Genomic DNA, 16,174 nt, shown 5'->3' with positions numbered 1-16,174 from the left:
CAATTTCCAGACGGTGCATAAACAGGTTGGCGTAGCTGGGAGCGGCACAATTTCCCATCGCCGTTCCAACTAGTTGTAAGAAGAACTCGTTGTTCCAACAGAAGTAGCTATGATATAGCATGAAGTGCATGAGTTCCAATATTGGAAATGGATGGGAAATTGTGCCGCTCCCAGCTACGCCAACCTGTTTATGCACCGTCTGGCGTTACTGTACACCAGCTGTCATCCTAACCCCCTGAAGAAGCACTTACCTTTTTCTCAGTTATTACGGGCTAAAAGAGTTTGCTCTGACCATGAAGAGTATTTAGACTGTGAAACCAACATTTTACTCAAATACAGAGACAGAAAATACCCCGACGCCGTCCTGTCTACCGCACAGGAACGGGTCAAACTAAAGACCAGGGAAGATCTTTTGATGTTGAATCGCCGTCAGAAAAAAACTGAGAGACCAGTATTTGTGTCTAAATATTCATCAACTAGCCCTACCATCAAAAAGATCATTCTACGAAATTGGTCCATGATACAATTAGAACCAGATTTTCAAGGAGCTTTCAGTTGTACTCCTTTGTTCGCCTACCAAAGAGCGAAGAATTTGAAAAACATGCTAGAATTCACCCCTACATATACTGTTTCTGTTTTTTTTGGGACCAAACCATGCCATAACTGCAGCCATTGCAACAGTATAATCAGGGGCAACTCCATCAACCATCCCCGAACTGGAAAAATGATACATCTTAAAACTAATGCTACATGTGACTGCATGAATCTGGTGTATTTACTGAAATGCCCTTGTGGCTTGCCCTATGTGGGCAAGACTGAGAGGAAGTTAAAAATTCGTTTAACTGAACACAAAAGCACAATCAGAACTAAGAATTTGAAGTCACCGCTAGCCGCGCACTTCACATCTGCTGCACATAACATCTGCCAACTGAGGTTCCTTGTTCTGGAGGTTGTCCCCATGAGACCGGGTGTTGACAACCACAAGAGACTATTGCAACGCGAACTAACGTGGATCAAATTGTTGGACTCTTGTCAACCTACTGGTCTGAATGACCGTACTGAATATAGTTGTTTTCTATAAATGCTTGTTTTTTCCCTCTTTACTGTCAAGCTGTATAATTCGCTCCACTTGTTCTTACCCTTACCTTCCTGTCTTCCTTCCGACTGTTTGAGGTCTTCACCCATCGTACTACCCTCTTTCATAACACCTTTGTTTATTCTTATCCTCACCTTATACCTTTTTTTTCCCTCCTTGACATTCAAGTTTTGGCTGTGCAGTTTTTGGCCCTATACTTTCTCCTTTTATCGTCTTTTTTTCACTGTCCTTGCTCCTCTACGTCATTGTACTTTGTTTTTTTTTACACTTGTCCACACCCACTGTTCGCCAGTACATGATATACTCTTTTTCTTTCTTCTTCTTTTTAATTTTATATTTTATTTTTCTCTCCCCGATTTATTTTTCTACTTTTTGCATCCGTTTGTTCACGTTCATTTACATTTAGATTAGAAACACTAACCACTCGCGTGGTAGAATCACCCCTTCACCCAGTTCTCGTTGTGCACGAATGAGTCTTTTTTCCATGTCCTTCCCGGACGTCACTCGCATCCGAGTCCGTCCTTTATGTTATTTATTATCGCGCACGGCGGTGTACACGATCACTTTTCCGACCTACGGACACGCCATGGTTTCCGTGTTACATGCGGCTTCGGGTAAGTCACTTTTTACCGGTTACGGTGCCTGCCATACACCTCCTGCTCAGCACCGTGGGCTACACACCCGGCTTATGATCATCCGTCTCTTAACCATTTTTGCATGATCTTGACACTAAGCGCTGGTCATCGTAAACACTGGTTCTTTTCACACACTTATCGGTTTATTGCTTCACCAGGTGGTTGGCACCTTTTCGATCTTTATAGGTTTTTCGTGCACATTTTATCACTATCACTCACCGTGTCACTATGCGGTGTTTTGGTTCCATCTGCCTGCGTTTTCCATTTTGCATGAGACATTTCATACCCAATTGTTTTTCTTGTGTATATTCTATCTGAGGTTAGGGTTCCACCCTAAAACGATGTCTATTTCCCCAACAGATCCCCTGATGAAGGGACGGTGGTCCCGAAATGCATAGGGATTAATCGCATGTTGAAACCTACTTGTTGAACCCATTGAATAATCCACGTTTTTGTCTATATGATCTTCAATATATGACTCCATGGATTAAACTGATTTGCAAACTTTGGATTTTTACCTGAGTATCTTTTGAAACTCTTAAGGCTGAGACCTTTTAGGAGCTCCCCAGGATTCAGCGTGGGATATCCCACGCCTCCACATTATATTATTCCCAGACTGACATGAAGAAAAAATATGTCCTAGTAAAACATAAATATAGGCGGTACAGTTTATTGTGCAACACTAGTAATAAGTGAGCAATATATAAGAAATTAGATATGTTTAGGTCTGACTATAGACCGTTAAGTGAGAAGTATTTGTCTAGGCCCGTTCAGCAAGTTGTGTGTACTGACCAGAGTTGGTCCGGTCCACTTGTGGTGAGTCTGTCTCTACTTTTCAGGGTACCTCAGCAGGTCATTATCAGGACGGACAAAGCAGACAGCAGGGGTGGCCCTGGGCAGGGAGCATAGGTAGGGGCCCCGGAAGAGGGGGTCCGGGCGGGGCGGAGCCCCCCCCCCGGATCTCAGGAAGGTATTTTAATAAAACATCCAGAAAAAGCGTTAGATGACCAGTACCTGCGCCAGCTCCTGGTTTACCTAGTGCATCAGCAGTACTCTGGCCGGAGGATTCTCCATCTTTAGGTTTCCCTTGGGTGATAAAGTTCAGGATTGCTCCTTCCTGTGACGCTACGAAAGCCTGCTGAGCCGCCTTTCTCTTTCGTTTCGAATAACCAGATTCGTGTACTCGAATTCACTTCATTTTGCTTGCAATGGGTATACGAATGTCGTCTGCACCCTACCGCACCAGATATTAACTATGACTATTGCGCTAACACCAGTACTTTATAAAAACTATAGATAAACTTGTAAGACGACGCTGGGAGAGGAAAAGGTTATAGTTGCTTTTGCGCAAGAGTAACAGGGAATGAAAGGATGGCAGTGGCCGTGGCTTATATACGCCTCTACCAGCGGGCCAGCAGTAGGTAGGGAAAAAAAGAAGCCAATCAGGAACCAGGAGGAACGCAGGCACGGAGGCCAGTGAAGAGGGGGGGTGGTCAGGGTGTTTGGAAGTGGAACAGAGCCGGAGGCCACCAAATCCCTGCCTGGGGCCGCCACACAAATATGTATCCATCCTCAGAGGATTATTATATGCCAGAAACCGGTCCTAGAAAGCTTGTTTCCGGTCCAGGGAAGGCATGGCTTGGCAGTTCGGGCTGGACTGTTCCCATGAGGCACAGGATCGGACTGATTTGCATATGGCCATGTTTGAACTGGGGTGGCAGAGTGGGCTAAAGAACGTGATGGATTAAACCCAGATCTGTTGACTGGGTGTGAGTGTTTGATTGGTTCAGATGCTCCATCCATCACCACCCCCTTTTGTACCGCAAAATTTAAATTACGCCACCATAATTCATGTCATTTTGGGTATTTCGCATTGTTTGTTGCACAACATTCTGGAAATTACCATTATGCCACGATGTGTAATTATGCCAGTGTATGAGTCAGAATTATAATGCAGCGGGGACACTCACCTCTTGAGCTGATTGCTACTCGCGTAGAGGCCAAGCCGCCTGCTGTGGGCTGACCGCCTAACGGGCTCCCCAGCGGCCGCGGGCGCCATCTTGGAACGGGTTGGTTAGCGAGCTAGAGCCTCGCCACACCCCCCTCGCCATCATCCTATTTCAACGGCCCCCATGTGTCAGCGCAGCGGACGAGCGCAGCGGGCGCGTCGTAGGCGCGCCGGAGTTGCGCCTGAGTTAAGCCCGTCTGCGCCCGTCCGCGGCCGACCGGGGCTAGGGGCGCGTTACTCTGTCCCTTTCCTTACTTATTCCCGTCCTTCCCTTATGTTATGTCACAATCCCGCACTTCCCCCACCCGAGTCAGCCCTCAGGCTTGCTTCACTTGGTTTGTTCACTACCCGTATTTCTTTTCCAGAGATTACTATTCCTTGTCCTACTCCGAGGTCCCTGGTTCCGGAGCCCAGATCCTGTACCCACTCATTAGTAGGAGCCTCAAACTCTTCTTTATCAGTGTTCTACCTTAATACCCGGTCCCTGGTCAGTCACCAGTTAGACATTTTTTATCTGCTGGGGTCAGAACAACCTGACATCTTGTTCCTGACCGAGACCTGGCTAACAGACGATTCCTCCCCCGACATCTTGGCGGCCATCCCCCCCGGATACTACATACTACAAGTCAACCGTGCCTCTGGCAAGGTTGGAGGGGGGGTTGCTGCTATCATTAAGCACCCGATTCGTTTTTCCATAGTGCCCACCACCAGCATCCCCATGACGGATTGCTTGGTACTCAGACTGGAACAGCCAGGGTCCTCTCTCATATGTGCCCTGATTTATCGCCCTCCTCAACCCATGCCCAACTTTCCTGCCCAGTTTGGCGATCTTATTTCACAGCTTACCATCAATAACTCCAACGTTTTGGTCCTGGGAGATTTTAATTATTGGCCGTCGGACGCCCATGAATCCCTTGGCTCACTGGCCTTTTCAGACCTCATGCTAGGTCTGAACTGTACTCAGCATATCCACTCGCCCACGCATATAAAGGGTCACACTTTAGACCAGGTTTGGACATCTTGCCTGGATATCTCTGCCCCTCTTGTCCTGCCCTGCCTTTGGTCAGATCATTCATTAATTACTTTCACCTTAGGGATGCCCCGGCTTGTCATTAAGCCTCGAGAAACTAATTTCTTGGCTCGTAACTGGAACAGGTCAGACCTAAATGAATTCAGTTCTCTTCTTAGTTCTTCAGTTCCCCCCACCTCTGATCCATCCGTCTCCATCGATGTCCAGACATCGAGCCTCACTCGTTGGCTTACCTCTGCTGCCGACGTAGTAGCTCCCTTAAAATTAGTTAGAGCAAGACGTTGCCATGATGCTCAAAGGTGGTTTACAGAGGATCTGAGAGCTCTAAAATTAGGCCTCAGTCAGGCAGAACGACGGTGGCGCCGGGGGTACTCCCCTGAGACTAAGGAGGTATTTTCCTCCCTGCTTAAAAAATACAAAACAGCTATAGCTTCGGCCAAATCCTCCTATTTTTCGAATAAAATTAAGGATTCCGCAAACAAATCTAAGGACATATTCTCAATTGTAGAGGAACTATCTAACCCAGCGGGACTCACAATAGGGCCCCTTCCCTCTCAACACCTGTGTGATTCCTTGAACGAATTCTTTATAGAAAAAATTGTTAAAATCAAATCTAGCATTGCCGCCCAATCCCCGCTTGTCCTTCCCCCGTCCACTGAACCCATTAATTATCTTAACTCTCATACTCTAACTCTGATCCCCCCCATCTCGACAGCCAATTTTTTCTCACTCCTGCATAAAATTTCCTCCGGTTCCCCTCGCAATTGCTGCCCCCCCTCGGCCTTTCGAGCAGCTTTCACCTCCTGCCCTGAACCCCCCCTGGCCCTTCTAAACAACTCCTTGGCCACAGGGGAAGTTCCCTGTTCCTTTTAACAGGCCGAGGTGGTCGCCATTCTGAAAAAACCCTCGGCAGACCCCTCTATCTTGAGCAACTATCGCCCCATATCCCTTCTCCCTTTCCTCAGTAAAGTCTTGGAATCACACGTAACTCACACACTCAGCACCTTTATTGAGGACTCATGTGTCCTAGATTCCAAGCAGGCAGGGTTCAGACCTGCGCACTCCACGGAGGCAGTCATTCTCTCCGTGATGGACGAACTGCGCAGAGGGGCTGATGCTAACACTCGACAAGCCCTAGTCCTTTTGGATTTATCGGCCGCTTTTGACACGGTCGACCATGGTATCCTGGTCGACCGTGTCAGAGAGGCTGGTATCCATGGGACCGCCCTGGACTGGGTTCAGTCCTTTCTGACGGAACGTCAACAAGCCGTCAGGCTGTCCCAGTTCTCTGCCACCCAGGTAGGGCTGACCTGTGGTGTCCCTCAGGGCTCCTCATTGTCCCCTCTCCTTTTTAATTTGTATTTGGCCCCTTTACTTCGTGCCCTTCGTGGGATGAGTGTCACCGCGTTCAATTACGCGGACGACATCCAGTTGATTTTTACCATCGACTCTTCTGATGACTCTACTTCCACCTTCCAAAAAACACTCTGTTTCATCAGCAACTGGATGAGCTCACACCACCTGAAGCTTAACCCCGACAAGACTGAACTGATTCTTGTCGGGGGAGCTTCCAATCCTTGGCAGCCCTCCATCTGACCTGCAAGCCTTGGAAGCCCTCCTTCCCCAGTTAACTCCGCTAAAAGTCTGGGTGTTGTCATCAGTAATGATCTCTCTATGACTCCCCAGATCAGCGCAGTGGTGTCCGCCAGCCATTTCCAACTCAGGAAAATTCGAAAAATCTCCCGCCTACTCACCACCGAAGCACTTACTTTAGCGCTACTTGCGTTAGTGATCAGTAGACTTGACTACGCTAACGCATTGTATGTAGGCATTCCTGATTACCAACTGAAAAGACTTCAGCTGATCCAAAATCAAGCCGCCCGCCTGATTTACCATCAGCCGAGAGATCAGCATGTTCGCCCCCTTCTAAAGAGTCTCCACTGGCTCCCGGTATCTGCCCGCTGTAAATTCAAGCTAGGCTGTATCATTTCAAAATCCCTCTCCGGTCAAGGTCCATCTTTTATTTCTTCCCTCCTTCATCTGTATGCCCCCCCCCCGCAATCTCCGCTCATCTCAGATGGCCCTGCTATCTGTTCCTAGATTCAAGAGGAAGAAATACGGGGGCCTCAGGTTTTCTTTTTTGGCCCCATCCCTCTGGAACTCCCTCCCACTTTCTCTCAGGCTCGCACCCTTATATCCTGGTTTCAGATCACTCCTTAAAACTTTCCTTTTCACTACTTCATACCTTTAGACTCCGTCTCACATTCTTTTCACCGCTCCCCCAGCACAGCGCCAAGAAACCTAATGGTGTTAGCCGCGCTCAATAAATTCATTTAACATAACATAACATAACAGAGCGTGCGAACACCCAGACCTCAAGCAACTGTTGTTCACAGCAACTGTGTTTTTATGTTTTTTTTTTTTTGCGTTAAATGTGTCCTGCTGCCAACAAGTAAAAGGATGCATTTTGCTCTAAAATATAGTGTTAAACGGCAGATTTGTATTTTGCATAATTACATGTCATTTCGCATAATTTCCCTGATTTGTTAGTAATTACATGGAAAAATTACGAAAAAGATTTTATTCATATCAGGTGTGCTGTATTGTTGTAAAAATAATGAATGTGATGTTTACACTGTAGTAATACATTTCTGAAAATGTATATATTAGCATACACAACGTGATATTGAGCCATATTTATTTGTTCATTGAGATTTACTGCAAATGTATATACATTTATCATTTCTGATAAAGAGTTCTAAGTTCAGACTCATCACATTTGGAATATTACCTAGGCATCAAACTAGATCCAGATAATTTAAAGCAATACCATGCGCTGTTGCAGGTGGCACCAGCAGCTCCGTATCAACGTAATTCAGCACCATAAGTGACATGCGTGGGCCAGCCATACGTACTGACATCAGTTCCTTTCTTTACACCCCAAGAGACGCAGATCAGGAGCTTTCATCGTCTCTTTAGACTACTTTTTTCCCCCTAAAAAATTACTAGTGTGCAAGGGCAGATGTCACCTTGCACAAACTGTGTGGGGAATATCCGAAACAGATGTCTGTGACTGACGTAGTTTGCCTGGGGTCTGACCACGACTCTGACTGCAGTGACTGCACCTTGATTCACCCCATGGCCATTCCGGATCAGGAAGCGAAGCTGTTCATAGCCAAACACCACAAGACTCTAAATTATGACCGGGCGAGGTCCCAGTTGCTCCCAAAGCCAGTGACAATTTCGCCCTCTCCCTGTCCATGTTAGAGGCTTTCAGTACTGCCAACAGTTCCAATCAGTGTACCAATGCCCCCAGTCTTTAAATGGCCACAGTAACCTGCGAGCACATGAACAACAGAGGCAATGTGCAGCCCTGTCTTCCAAGCCTATTTAGTGTGCACTTGATGGCACACAACCACCCTGTTTTAGGCGGAGGTAGTAACTTCGGACAATTGGGTCTGGCATATTGTGCAGCGTGGTTACACCTTGCCTTTCTCTCAAATTCCACTGCACCTTCCAACATCCTCAGTCTGTCTGACGGAGGACCATCTGTCCCTGTTGCACCAAGGAGTGCAGGCTCTTTTCGGCAAAGTGGCCATAGAGAGGGTACCAATGCCGGAAGTAGGTTGTGCTTGTTCTCGCTACTTCCTGGTGCCAAAAAAGTACAGAGCCCTCCATACCACATTATATCTATGCCCTCGCAATGTCTTCCTGCAGAAGGATCAATTCATGATACTCACCCTGGCCCAGGTTACCTGAAGGCTGAGTTGGAGCGTTGGCCCTGCTTGACACTTGGTATTGTTAGCTTATAATGCGCATTAATCACACCAGGAGGGGTTGATCGGCGCAGCATTGACCTCAGGCAAGGAAGGCACCACTAGTTTAGAAACAGCTCAGTCTAAGAAGTTTTCTGAATTTGAGGTGATCTGTGCATTTCTGTAAGTGTAAGGGTAGTTTGTTCCAGTTCCAGGGGGCCCAGTAGGATATTTCCACATACCCTTCCTGGTGGCCCACAGGCGCTAACTGCGGTTCAAAGTGGGCCCGTAGCATTTTCAGTTTGCTATGCTCCCCCTTGGCCTCACCATTGACCCTCCGGTGTTCACAAAAGTAAGTTGGTGGTGGCACACACCTTTGGAGGTATGGGGTCCCAGTCTTCCCCTATCTTGATGACTGTCTGTTGAAGGCTGGTTCACCTTTGAGACTACAGCGAACCTCTTAACATTGTTAGGGTTCACTATCAACGTGCTCAAGTCTCACCTCACTTCTTTGCAGAAGCTCGCCTTCATCTGAGCCATTCTAGACACAGTTCAGTTTCACGTCTATTACCCAGAGTGGAGAGTCCAGAAAATTCAGACTATGATCTTGATGATTCATCCTCTGTTGTGAATTTCAGTGAGAATGACTTTCTGGCTGCTAGGACTGATAGCCCCTGTTTCATGCTGGTCAAACATGCCAACTGGCATATGTGGGCTCTGCGGTGCAGTCTGAAATCCTAGTATGCATAGCACTGGGGCGGGAGGTCTTTCCCATCTGGTCTAGATTTCAGAGGAGACTTCGAAAGATCTCCTGTGGTAGATGTGGGACCCCGATTGGGTCAACGGCTCATCCTTCTCCTTAACCAACCAAGAGTTCACAGTGGTGACCGATGCATTCCGACTGGTGTCGATAGGCCACTTGGGAAAGGTGGAGATCAGAGGCATCTGGTCTCCGGCGGAAGCCCAGCTCACTATCAACCTTCTGGAGCTGCGAGCCATCCGCTTGGTATTGAAAGCCTTCCTACCATCTATGTTGAAAATGTCCCTTTCTGCAGGGTCACCCCCCAAACCTTTTGCCTTCCTTCTCCCATTTTTGCTGAATTTGTTTTAGTTGGCTTTAGGACTCTGAGCACTTTACCACTGCTGACCAGTGCTACAGTGCTTATGCTCTCTCCCCTTAACATGTTTTGATTGGATTATCCACAATTGGCAAATTTAATTTACCTTTAAGTCCCTAGTAAAGTGCACTGCATGTGCCCAGGGTCTGTAAATGTAATGCTACTAGTGGGCCTGCAGCACTGATTATTCCACCCACTTAAGTAGCTCTTTAAACATTTTTCAGGCCGGCCACTGCATGGCATTTGTGTACAGTTTACACTGCCATGTTGACTTGGCATTTAAAAACCCTTGGCAAGTCTTAAACTCCCCTTTTATTACATATGTCACCCCTAAGGTGGACCCAAGTAGCCCATATGGCAGGGTGCTATGTCATTAATAGGTAAGACATATACTTTTAAGTTTTGCATGCCCTGGTTGTGAAAGTTACGGTGAGGCCTACCCTTCCAATATGTTAACATTGGGGATTTCTTGTTACATCTAATTAGCTGTAAAAGGAGGTAGAGCTGGCATTTTTTAGTACCTATGGAGTTGTAATGACCAATCCTCTTTAATGGTAAGGTCAAATGTTTCATTAAAATTATAAAAATGCCACTTTTATAAAGTTGTAATTTTTCTACTTTTAGCCCTGTGTGCCTGCAGCCTGTCTCCAGTACATGTCTGGGGTGGATGACAGCTGGGCCTTGTACATTCCCATTAGACCTCCAAACACCAAGATAGCTTAGGTGTGACTACTGGGTATAAGAACTGGACTTTGAGCCCTACCGCTTCAGTATTCTTCTAGACCTGTGGATTCTCTGCCAAGAAGGACTGCTGTGCTGCTCGAGGACTGTCACTCTGAAGGGCTGCTGCTCTGGAAAACTGCTGCCTTTATTTGGTGGCCTGCTGCTCCTTTGAACTGGACCTGGAGCCCATCTTGATCCCAGGACCTCAGAGTGACTGAAAGGGCTAGTCTGCTGGCCTCCTGATCTGAGCCTCAGGGACTTGTCTTCAACAAGCTCCTGACCCCCAAGAGGCACCTCCCAGGCCCTGAGCCCTTGGAAGTGTTTGTTTGGCTCCTGAAATCAAACTTTTCGACTCTTAACGAATTTGCCTGTCTGCTCAGGAACCACGCTGCTCGCAAAAAGGACCAGCACGAGTGGGCGCAGCTTTGTCTCTTCACACAGCAAGTATTGCAGCTTGCAACTGTGAAGTTACAGCCCCTCCCTCTGTGATGCCCCGTGGGTCTTCGCGCCCCACAGACCAGCGCCAGCGACGCTGTCCTTGGTCCTGGCAAATTCTTCCCTGAGAATAGGACTCTTTGCATAATTCTTGAGAAGGTAAAACTTCAGTGCAACTTATCTGGGACTCTATCCAACCCACTCTCTATTGTGTTTTTCCTGAACTTTTAGATTTGACCCTGTCTAGCACAACCAGGTATCCCCGGTTGGCACTTTATGCTTTTAGCCACTATATTTCAGTTTATTCCTTAAACATTCATAACTCCAGCTCAACTTATTTGATTTTTGTCGTTTTCACCATCTTTTGATCATTACATTAGGCTCCATATTTTTCTGTGGTGTTTTTGCAGTTTTACTGTTTTAAGATGTTGCACAAATACTTTACTCGTTGCCTCTTGAGTTAAGCCTGACTGCTTTGTGCCAAGCTGCCAGGGAAAAAGTGCAGGTTAATGGGTGTGTTTGTAACTTACCCTGGCTAAGATTGTGGTTCCTGCTTGGACTGTGTGCATACCTCTGCCAACCAGAATTACAGTGTCTAACAATCCATCAAAAGAAAGCTGGTGGAGGTACAGGTTCTCACAGACCACATCAGGGCCTGGCTGGGTTGTGATCCCTGTGTCAGATGTTTTTGAGTCTCTGGGCATAGCTAGACCGCCAACAAATGTTTCTGGTGATGCACCACCTGGCATGGTCCTTGAACACTAGAGCTGACAAACTTAACCATCAACGCCTTGCCGATCTAGATGGCAATTACATCCGTAGGTAGCGCAGAGTCTCTTTTCCGTGAGTAGGAGAACCCTGGCACAATCTTATCAACACCTGCAGCTAAGTCTGCGCAATCTTACACCTCCATACACGGCGATTGAGCGGCAAGAGTTGACTGCTTTCAACCTTCTTCATGAAGTTGTTGATGTTACCTTGGCCGCCAACACACCCCTCAACCAAATCTGCCACTGGGATAAACGTGTGGCTTGGTGCACCTCTAAACAGATAAACCCACTCCATGCCAAACTGTCTGAAGTTTTGCTGTTTGTGTTGTACCTAGATCATCAAGGCCTAGCTTGAGCACTGTTAAAGGGTTCCTGTTGTATCTTTCAGCCTTTTTGCGGTTGACAGGCCAGCACTTCTTGTTCAAATCACCAGTTGTGATGCGTTTCCTCAAGGAGTTAGAATATGTTTTCCCCCCTTCTCTGTTTGTTATCCCCAGTGGGATTAGAAGTTCGTCTTCACATTTCGCATGAGTGCAACTTTTGAACCTTTATCTTTCTTTTTGCCATAACATCGGCATATCGAGTGAGCAAGTTACAGGCCCTGTCTGTTAACTTGCCTTACACCACTTTTGTACCCAGACAAGCTGCTTCTGCGGACGCAAGCCTTTTCCTCCACAAAGGATATGACACCCTTTTTTGTTGGTCAGATCATCACAACTCCACTGTCCTGTGCTCCACCATACCCTTCTAAGTAGGAGGAAAGACTTCAATGGCTGAATCCAAAAATGGCTTCCAGGTTCTATATTGATCATACAAGAGAACACCGGATGTATGATCAGCTCTTTATCAGGTTCACTGGAGCAAAGACAGGAATGGCTGTGCAGAAGAGTATCTTTTCTCGCTGGATCATACTCTGCATTAAGATCTGCGAAGCATTGGCAAAAAAGTAGCCCCCAAAAGTCTTGCACACTCATTCTACCAGAGCCAAGGCTGTCACCACTGCGTTGTCACTCAATATGTTCATGAACAGTCAGGTCTCTTGAGATTGGCATTTTGCCCATTTGGTCCTGCAAGACTTTTTGGTTTAAGCTAGTTCACAGACCCATCTCTTGAGAGGTACTGCTTTGCTATTGATTCAGGAGGTGAGTAATCTGCTGTTAGAAGTCTCTATCAGAAGAACACATTTCTTACCTTTCAGGTAGAGATTCTATCGCAAATTCCACATTGACTCTCCCATCCTGCCAGCTCTGTTTACTGGACTCTTTTCCACCTAAAAATGCCCCTCATTAAATTTCTGCACACTGGTCTCAACTAATCTGATGTTGGCTCCATGTATTTGGTTGCGGAAGAGTCATAAAGCAACTGTGGAATACCTGCCTACATAGACCAGGGCACATCACTTGTGGAGCGGAACAGCATTGATGGAGAGCCGATGGTGCCACCTTCTGACATGCAGGGGTACTGCAGAAGGTTTTCCGGATCCAGTCTGACGCTGGAGGAATATTTAAAAGGAGAGGAATCTGCGGTTATGTAGCGCCTCTATTAGAAATTTTTTTATCGAAGGTAAGTAACTTGTTCTTTAACACTAGCTTTAAATCTATCTCTGGTCAAGAACCTTTGGTTGTACTCTGCATCTAATGCATATTTGTTTTTCTATTCTTTCTCACAGAAATGGCAGAGAGGCATAATACTAAGGAGATTCTGAAGCAAGCTCGTGACCTGGTTTATAAAGTTCAGACGCTGATTGAAAATAAATGAATAGCTCTAGGATTACGCAGCCAATTCTTTCGTAGAGAACTACTGTTAGCTACTACATTGTGCTTCTGTTTTTTCTTCATCCTGTAGTACCAGAAATTTATGAAAATAGTGGCAGCTCACTAGTACAACGGCATACTATAAAGAGAAAGTATCTCTATTGTTCCTGTAATAAGTATTGATTGACATTTTGAGTTATTTAGTTCAAAGTTATTTTACAGTGTTAAACCAAAGATCTCCAATTAATACCTACAGGTAACCTTCATCAATCTCTCAATGAAAATTGTATTGTAAGTCCTGAAAATAGTTTTCTTGTTTTACAAAACACAACTACACTTATCCCACGGAACCCTCAAATCAAATCTATATTATAGGTATAGAATTAATTTGTGATTCCTTTGCCATTGGGCAGAGGTTAAAACAAATGATAACGAGAGCCTCTGGAGTTATAGTATTTTAGCTGGAAGTACGCAAGTAACTTACATGAATATTATCCCCAGCATCTTGACAGAGGATGTGCGTTCATATTTACTACAATGATACTTGCAGTCTTAGAAGGAATCCAGATGAATATGTATATACATATCTAATCTAGAACTTGCTACTTTTTTGAAACCTCATCATCAAACCTAGTGAAGCACAATAGCTTTTTCCACTAATCATTTAGAAAGGATTTTCTGTTCTTTTGCAATTACCTGGCTATGGAGCAATGTTTAAAAGCACAAGATATGTCTTAGCCAGTTTCCAGTTACTAAATGCTCTGAAGAATGCATTCAGTACACACATGAGGTCTTTCAAGCTTGAAATTATCTATTCCTCGACAGGCTCAAATGAACAATGTTCCTAAATGCGAGAACAACACCCTAAATTGAATATATGAGCTAGTGCTACGTAATAGGAATGTAACATTTTGTATAAGGACAGATTTAAAGATTTTTGACTTCTAAAAGCCTAAAATAGCCCATACCTCTGGTTGGGTACTCTTTATACCATAGTGTATTATCAGGGACCTTTGTATTTGCTGGGGCTGCCATGAGTTACTTTCTGGGCAACCTATTTTCAAAGCTACAATGAGGATTACAGATTTTAAAGTGACTAAGCAGCAGTGAAATTAATAATGTACACTGATCCTATATGTGTTTGAAGGACACATGGTCTAATAATTGAATTAGCAACATTGCATGTAGTTAATACTTCACCACTGATGAACTGGTGCAAAACATCAATGAAAACCTGCACATTGAATCACTTCATCCTCGATTGATGTCTGTTAGAACCACACTGACATACAGGTGAAAGGGTTTTTACGTAGTTTTATTGTAAAGCTTACTTTACAAGGACAGTTATAGTTTAGGCCATTGCATTGTTCTTGCATAGATACTTGGGGTCTACAGATAGGAAACTCAGCAGCTGCATTCTAGTTATATGCAACCTGATGCACTTGTTTACATATAGCTATATATTGCAGCCCAATTATACACTTCTAAATGATGTAGTGTTGCGTTCTTTACTAAGATGAGTTAATGTCTGTAATTTACATACAACTTTTCTTGTTGGACCTCCCACAGTTGGGCATGCTGCTTTCCTGGGTTTTTTGTTTTGTAATACAAAAAAGCCAAATATTGGTACTTCCCATTTAAGTCTGAATAAGAGAACATAACGTGAAGCATGGAAAATGGTCCTTACACCAGTGCCTAATTTCCAGTTTGTCTGGATATATCTTGCATCAATAAGGTGCAGAGGTAGAGGAATATAGGGTACGATAAGATGTTTTTGTATAGGAGCACACATGTTTCCTTACTCGGAAGCAATTAAAAAAATTCTACCTCCATCTGTCATGCAATTCTACATGTCTGTTGTTCAATAAATTCAGACTTTTGTTTTTACGGGCTTTGCTGGCACATCTAAACTAAAATGAACTTTTTATTTTTAGGCACTTTGTTCCTTTGAGTCTGATAGTTTATCTACATATCATTTTAGTACTGGAAAATCCAAATTGTGAATGGCTTAAATTAAAATTAGATTGCATGTAATATTTAGGTTCTGACAAAAGAGTTTCAAACATTTCTAGGCAATTGAATCACACTGCGTTACCTAAATATGTATTTATATTTATTTTTGTTGTTTTTATGTTTACATTATTGTTGACATGCATATGGGACTATTTTTGTCATTTATTATTTAAACTTCTATTTTTGTACTTTGTTGAGTGTATGTTTTTAATATGTTGACTGACGACTTAAGCTGGGCTTGGTCCTATTAGCTATTTGGGTAAGACAATGTTTAAATTATTATCATAAAAGGGTATTAGAGCTGAAAAATGGACCATTGCACACCCTGCAAACAAAATTTTGAAAAACTGTATAAAGAAGACGTGGGATTATGACTAAATCATTAACAATGTGGGAAATAGGCAATTGAACTATAAAGAATGTTCCTTTTATTTAAGTTTAATTTAATTTATAAGACTTAACAACACTTCAGGATTGTAATATGTCTGAATTTTATGTTGTGTGTCATTAAGCTGTCGCTTAAATTGCAGTATATAAACGCATGATTCTATGATACTGATTCAGATAAATAATATTGAAAGGCAGCATCCATCCATTGTTTAATTTAATTCTCATGTATCAATTTTCGTAGCTCTGTCATTGTTAAAGGTTTGACATCTAATTTAAAACATTTACAGAAAATTGTGACAAATCAGTCTACATTTTACTGAAGGTTTCCCATTCATGACACAGTATTTTGTAAGTTCATCATATATATTTCCAATGTGGACTCCACCTCTTTCCCTCAAAGCAAAAAACACATTTTCATCAGAGGGAGATAGACTTTATGATGGGGGA

At 44.4% G+C, this 16,174-nt stretch overlaps 1 protein-coding gene across 2 annotated transcripts in view; it reads left to right on the top strand.

Moving 5' to 3' along the window:
- Window positions 1–15,926, top strand: part of SGSM1 (small G protein signaling modulator 1) — a 1,153,128-nt gene extending 1,137,202 nt beyond the window's left edge. For both annotated transcript variants that reach the window (XM_078667338.1, XM_078667339.1), the window contains one exon: window positions 13,240–15,926. In XM_078667338.1, coding sequence (XP_078523464.1) covers window positions 13,240–13,328 — 89 coding nt within the window. In that variant the 3' untranslated portion in view covers window positions 13,329–15,926. The remainder of the gene's footprint in view (window positions 1–13,239) is intronic.
- Window positions 15,927–16,174: the final 248 nt, after the last annotated feature.

This window comes from Lissotriton helveticus, chromosome 11 (assembly GCF_964261635.1).
Source record: "Lissotriton helveticus chromosome 11, aLisHel1.1, whole genome shotgun sequence".
NCBI lineage: Eukaryota > Metazoa > Chordata > Amphibia > Caudata > Salamandridae > Lissotriton > Lissotriton helveticus.
This window is presented reverse-complemented; position numbering and strand designations above follow the sequence as displayed.